The sequence below is a fragment of the Coregonus lavaretus genome (assembly GCF_964263955.1).
Source record: "Coregonus lavaretus genome assembly, contig: HAP1_SCAFFOLD_329, whole genome shotgun sequence".
Taxonomy (NCBI): domain Eukaryota; kingdom Metazoa; phylum Chordata; class Actinopteri; order Salmoniformes; family Salmonidae; genus Coregonus; species Coregonus lavaretus.
Window position 1 is genome coordinate 356387 of NW_028160267.1, and position 6788 is coordinate 363174.

The 6788-nt window shown below is 44.8% G+C and overlaps 1 protein-coding gene across 1 annotated transcript; it reads right to left on the reverse strand.

The window, feature by feature from the left end:
• Positions 1-1734: 1734 nt before the first annotated feature.
• Positions 1735-4450, reverse strand: LOC311121970 (transcriptional coactivator YAP1-like). The gene is made up of 2 exons (XM_084196400.1): positions 4337-4450; positions 1735-3989 (listed from the first exon to the last, which is right to left on the reverse strand). Exons 1-2 carry the CDS (start codon positions 4401-4403, stop codon positions 3754-3756), a joined length of 303 nt encoding a protein of 100 aa, XP_084052526.1. The 5' UTR covers positions 4404-4450; the 3' UTR covers positions 1735-3753.
• Between the last annotated feature and the right edge of the window lie 2338 nt (positions 4451-6788).

A 6788-nucleotide genomic window follows, 5' to 3' on the forward strand; every position in this document is an offset into this window, starting at 1 on the left:
ATTAGATTCATCATCAAGTTGGAAGAAGAACCATTCGGGAAAAAAAATAAAAAATAACTCTTTGGAATCTGTCACAACAATTCCTGACTGTAAAACCATAGCTGATTGTTTGTTTGTTGTTGTTTTTTTCACGAGGAGAAATTCTAACTGTTGTTTTTGTTGTTGTTTTTTTTCACGAGGAGAAATTCTAACTGTACACCAACTAGAGCCCACATGCTGTAACTCACACTTACCACTCATTCAAATTCAAACCCCAGCTGTAACCTCTGACTCTAGTGTTACTTCTCTAACCATCGTGACATACTCTTCTATAACCAGCTAAAACCGGTCCTAACCACCATCTTGTTTCAGCAGCACAGCAGGTCTATAGCAAGGCATCAAGGGCTGTGGCTGTCTCCCCAAAGGCACCCTATTCCCTATATAGTGCACTACGTTTGACCAGATCCCTTTGGGCCTTGGTCTAAAGTAGTGCACTGTGTAGGGAACAGGGTGCCATTTGGGATGCAACTATATCAAACCAGTTCTTATTGATCCAAAGTGCCTTTTGTTTTTCTTGTTATTATTATTTTTAAAAAATTTGTTTGGTTATTGATTAAGAATATCTTAACCTAATAGGTAAAGCATGAAAGCAGAGTGTGTGTGATCGATAAGGATACAATAACACCAATATTGATCAAATCATTACAAAATGTGTAACGGAATATGTCTGTGTTTGTAAAGATCCCATGTCAGTTAGTGATGTGCTGAAAGGTGACCCGGTTAAAACATATCAATCCACCTATAAAACAACAAGCTAAAGTAAACCAAAAAAAGCAATTTGATCTAATATCATGTAATAACCTAACAAACATAGAAGATTACTAAAAGATACAACAAAGCAACAGTGAATCAGGCTTGAATAAGACTGAAATATAAAGAAGATAGGATTCATAAAAAAAAAGCCCCATCATAATAACACGTTTTTATAAAACCTTTAACAACAGAAATATACTTTTGATTATTGAACATTAGGGTAAGTAGAGGAGAGTGTGGTTTGTTCGTCAATAATACAATTTCTTAGATACATCATTATTGCTCGACGTCACGATACACAATACACTACAATACACTACAATACACTACAATACACTACAATACACTACAATACAGAAAACTTGGTGTTGCTTTTTTGCTTTTGTTCCTCTTCTTCTCCCAAAGAAATACAACTGAAGCCACTTGATTTGACAATGACAGGTTTAAGTTATAGACACGCTGGCACAGCCAAGCAGCAGTATGATTTTAGTATACGAGGTCCCCGGCCCAGGCTCCAGCCCACCCCCCATCACCACCACACGGTCCTAACATGTCCTGCTCCAGCCCACCCCCCATCACCACCACACGGTCCTAACATGTCCTGCTCCAGCCCACCCCCCATCACCACCACACGGTCCTAACATGTCCTGCTCCAGCCCACCCCCCATCACCACCACACGGTCCTAACATGTCCTGCTCCAGCCCACCCCCCATCACCACCACACGGTCCTAACATGTCCTGCTCCAGCCCACCCCCATCACCACCACACGGTCCTAACATGTCCTGCTCCAGCCCACCCCCCATCACCACCACACGGTCCTAACATGTCCTGCTCCAGCCCACCCCCCATCACCACCACACGGTCCTAACATGTCCTGCTCCAGCCCACCCCCATCACCACCACACGGTCCTAACATGTCCTGCTCCAGCCCACCCCCATCACCACCACACGGTCCTAACATGTCCTGCTCCAGCCCATCCCCCATCACCACCACACGGTCCTAACATGTCCTGCTCCAGCCCACCCCCCATCACCACCACACGGTCCTAACATGTCCTGCTCCAGCCCACCCCCCATCACCACCACACGGTCCTAACATGTCCTAACATGTGTAACCTAGACTTTGTCCCAAATGGCACCCTATTCCCTATATAGTACACTAATTTTGACCAGTGGCCACAGAGCTCTGGTCAAAAGTAGTGCACTGTGTAGGGAATAAGTGCCATTTGGGATTTAGCCCTAACTTAACCTAACCTAACTGAACCTAACCTCACTTAACCTAACCTAACTTAACCTTCCAAATCAGTAGTTCTTTCCCTAACTTCAGATACATCATTTTTGGTTTTCCCAGACTCATCGTTAATAACAACAAATAAAAACTATAAAAATGTAAAAGACATTAATAAAAAGAAAAAAAGCCAGGAAGCAGGAAGCAGGAGTATATGATGTTCATACATTTTCCCAAGACACTTTGAATGAGACGGCAGGAAGCAGGAGTCGTCCCAGACAGCTACGAAAGGTTGAGCTGCTGCCGCTTCTCACTGTGTTGTGGACTAGACAGTCCCTCCTTGTTGTTGTTGTGATAGTTGCAGGCCAAAATGCTTGATTTGCACATTTTGCACATTTGTTGTAGAGTAAAGGCACCAGAACAAGAAGCTCCGGGTGGTCACTGCTGGTTGTGGAAGTCCTGTCTTCCCGTTCGTCCGCCCGTCCGTCAGTCTCTGTCTTTCTGTCTCTGTATGTCCGTCTGTCTGTATGTCCGTCTGTCTCTGTATGTCCGTCTGTCTGTATGTCCGTCTGTCTCTGTATGTCCGTCTGTCTCTGTATGTCCGTCTGTCTGTATGTCCGTCTGTCTCTGTATGTCCGTCTGTCTGTATGTCCGTCTGTCTCTGTATGTCCGTCTGTCTGTATGTCCGTCTGTCTGTATGTCCGTCTGTCTCTGTATGTCCGTCTGTCTGTATGTCCGTCTGTCTCTGTATGTCCGTCTGTCTGTATGTCCGTCTGTCTCTGTATGTCCGTCTGTCTGTATGCCCGTCTGTCTCTGTATGTCCGTCTGTCTGTATGTATGCAGAGTACTAGTCTCGTCCAACAGCCAGATCTCTCTCAGCAGTCAGCCTGGGGGCAAGGGGAGAGGAGCACATGGAGGAAGCTGCCCAGCTCAGATACAGTCTGGGGGTCGTGGGGGTTAGGGGAGAAGGAGAGCACCAAGCCCTTTGCCTTGCCTAGTGGGGGTTAGGGGAGAAGGAGAGCACCAAGCCCTTTGCCTTGCCTAGTGGGGGTTAGGGGAGAAGGAGAGCACCAAGCCCTTTGCCTTGCCTAGTGCCAGCCGGCCGGCCAGCAGGTAAAGACTCCCTTGAAGTGATGGTGGGGTCGAAGAATGAGCAGCTCTCCTGCTCAGTCCTAGATGAAGGACAAGGCTAGCCGTGTGAAAAGATTTGGGGACCCTTGAATAAATTGTCTGTTCATGGGCCAGCCTTGAAGACACAGACAACAAAAAAGTAAGATATAGAAACAAGCATAAATAACAGAGTAGCACTGTCGAAAAGAGAGTTCAGCCAGCTATCATTGTGTATGCTGACCGACGACAGATATCATACATGTCCAGGGAGGAAGAAGGTTGGTTGAAATGTCTTTGTTGTATCAAATCATCTAGTTTGACTAGGCAGCAGTTCAGAGTGTAGACTTAGTGCGGAGAGGATGTAGCGTCTCTCTCTCTCTCTCTCTCTAGAACCCATCATCCCATTCCAGGCTCCTGTCATCCCTCTCCTAATATACCAGTGGTTCTGTAGGTCAGAATATGTAGTTCCACTGCTCAAGTCCTATTGGTGGGTCACGACTCAACACCCACCTCAGTTAGTAGGTCACAGAGAGAAAAAAAAAAGTTTGGAAACCCCCCGCTGTATACCATATAAGGGTCCAGCTTGTTCTATAAACGTGTTATAACCACGTTATAACCACGTTATAACCATGTGAGGAAGCTCTCCTTGTCGATCTTTGTGGCGGCCAGGACTGACTCCATATCGTTCAGGATGTCGGAGCTAAGGGCTTCCTGGAGACTAGGCATGAGCTCCTCCCCCTCCATGGCCATGCTCTCGCTCTCCAGCGTGCCGAGGTCCACGTCCGTCCCCGGGATGGTGTCCAGGTAGTCAGGGAAACGGCTGGGCTGCGTCCCAATGGAGGCCGGCAGGGCGTCCCCTGATGATGCCAAACGACGACATAAATACGTTACGACGTGGTTAGAATGAATTATGATATCATGTAATATACATTACGATAATAATAATAATAATAATAGTAATAATAATAATAATAATAATAATAATAATAATAATAATCTTATAATAATGGATTGGATTTATGTCCCAATAACGTCCCATATTGACCTCGACTAAATAGGTATTTTTAATGCTTGACAAAATGTAACTGTTGTCAACACTTTGTGAGAAGCGTTAAAGAGGAGATTGAGTCATCAGACTTTTTCCCTATGGGGGCCCTGGTCAAAAGTAGTGCACTACATAGAATAGGACGCTATTTAGTCTCACCAGTGTCCATCTCGTCCACACTGTTGAGGAAGTCGTCGGGGGTACGCGGGACGCTGTAGCTGCTCATGCTCAGACCGCTGTCTGTGCTCTCATCCCTGGAGTGGTAGGTCCCACTGTGGACACAAGAGACAGGATACAGTCAAACTTTATTGTTCCATAATGTAATCTGGAGACATGAATGAAAACTATTTCTCTATTCAATCCGTATCAATCCGTATTCAGCGTTACAGGGTGATTGAAATTTAAAGACAATGTTCCCCCAATAGTGGAGACTGTGCTCAATCGGAAATTACCTTTACATAACAAAGTCTGTAATGCTTCAGCAATCCAGATTGAATAGAGCCCCTAGTTTACAGATATAAATTACAAGAGGTAACAATCCTAATATACAAGAGTGTTCCCTAACAATGGATTTTCACTCAGACCTAAACCTTCTGTTTATTCACTCAGACCTAAACCTTCTGTTTATTCAGACCTAAACCTTCTCCTGTTCACTCAGACCTAAACCTTCTCCTGTTCACTCAGACCTAAACCTTCTCCTGTTCACTCAGACCTAAACCTTCTCCTGTTCACTCAGACCTAAACCTTCTCCTCACTCAGACCTAAACCATGTCCTGGGCTACAAAAAAGTAAGTGGTAGGTTCTGCTGTGGAAAAGACACCAGACACAGTCAGACTTGACTGTTATAGTATTACAAGGAGATCATGGGCTCAGACTTGACTGTTATAGTATTACAAGGAGATCATGGGCTCAGACTTGACTGTTATAGTATTACAAGGAGATCATGGGCTCAGACTTGACTGTTATAGTATTACAAGGAGATCATGGGCTCAGACTTGACTGTTATAGTATTACAAGGAGATCATGGGCTCAGACTTGACTGTTATAGTATTACAAGGAGATCATGGGCTCAGACTTGACTGTTATAGTATTACAAGGAGATCATGGGCTCAGACTTGACTGTTATAGTATTACAAGGAGATCATGGGCTCAGACTTGACTGTTATAGTATTACAAGGAGATCATGGGCTCAGACTTGACTGTTATAGTATTACAAGGAGATCATGGGCTCAGACTTGACTGTTATAGTATTACAAGGAGATCATGGGCTCAGACTTGACTGTTATAGTATTACAAGGAGATCATGGGCTCAGACTTGACTGTTATAGTATTACAAGGAGATCATGGGCTCAGACTTGACTGTTATAGTATTACAAGGAGATCATGGGCTCAGACTTGACTGTTATAGTATTACAAGGAGATCATGGGCTCAGACTTGACTGTTATAGTATTACAAGGAGATCATGGGCTCAGACTTGACTGTTACAGTATTACAAGGAGATCATGGGCTCAGACTTGACTGTTATAGTATTACAAGGAGATCATGGGCTCAGACTTGACTGTTATAGTATTACAAGGAGATCATGGGCTCAGACTTGACTGTTATAGTATTACAAGGAGATCATGGGCTCAGACTTGACTGTTACAGTATTACAAGGAGATCATGGGCTCAGACTTGACTGTTATAGTATTACAAGGAGATCATGGGCTCAGACTTGACTGTTACAGTATTACAAGGAGATCATGGGCTCAGACTTGACTGTTATAGTATTACAAGGAGATCATGGGCTCAGACTTGAGTGTTACAGTATTACAAGGAGATCATGGGCTCAGACTTGACTGTTACAGTATTACAAGGAGATCATGGGCTCAGACTTGACTGTTATAGTATTACAAGGAGATCATGGGCTCAGACTTGAGTGTTACAGTATTACAAGGAGATCATGGGCTCAGACTTGACTGTTACAGTATTACAAGGAGATCATGGGTTAAACAAAGAACAACAACAACAAAATGCCTGCCTACAGCGCCCTCAATATCCGTCTTTCCACAGGGCATTATATCTCTATTCTACTGATTGAGAGAGAGAGAGAGAGAGAGAGAGAGAGAGAGAGAGAGAGAGAGAGAGAGAGAGAGAGAGGACATTTTGACTAACTGACTGACCGCTTTTCAAGAACAATCCCTACTATTCTCTACTGCCGTGAGAAAGAAAGAACATACTGAGAGAGAGAGAGAGAGAGAGAGAGAGAGAGAGAGAGAGAGAGAGAGAGAGAGAGAGAGAGAGAGAGAGAGAGAGAGAGAGAGAGACATAGAGAAAGAGGGGTAGAGAGCGACAGAGATAACCAGCGAGGAAAAGACAGAGAGAGAGGGGGGAACAAAGACAGAGAGAGAAAAGAAAGAGACGGAGAGAGAGAGAGAGCTCTGACACTAATTAGCAGAGAAAAAGGCAGAGTAGCAAAGTACAGCCATGGTAGGATGAATGAGACCACTGTGAGAGCAGGGGAGAGGAGGGCTGGGGAAGGAAGCACGGGAGGGTAGTAGAGGGAGAAGAGGGGAAGGAGAGGGGAGGGGAGGGCAGTAGAGGGAGAAGAGGGGAGGGGAGGGGGAGGGG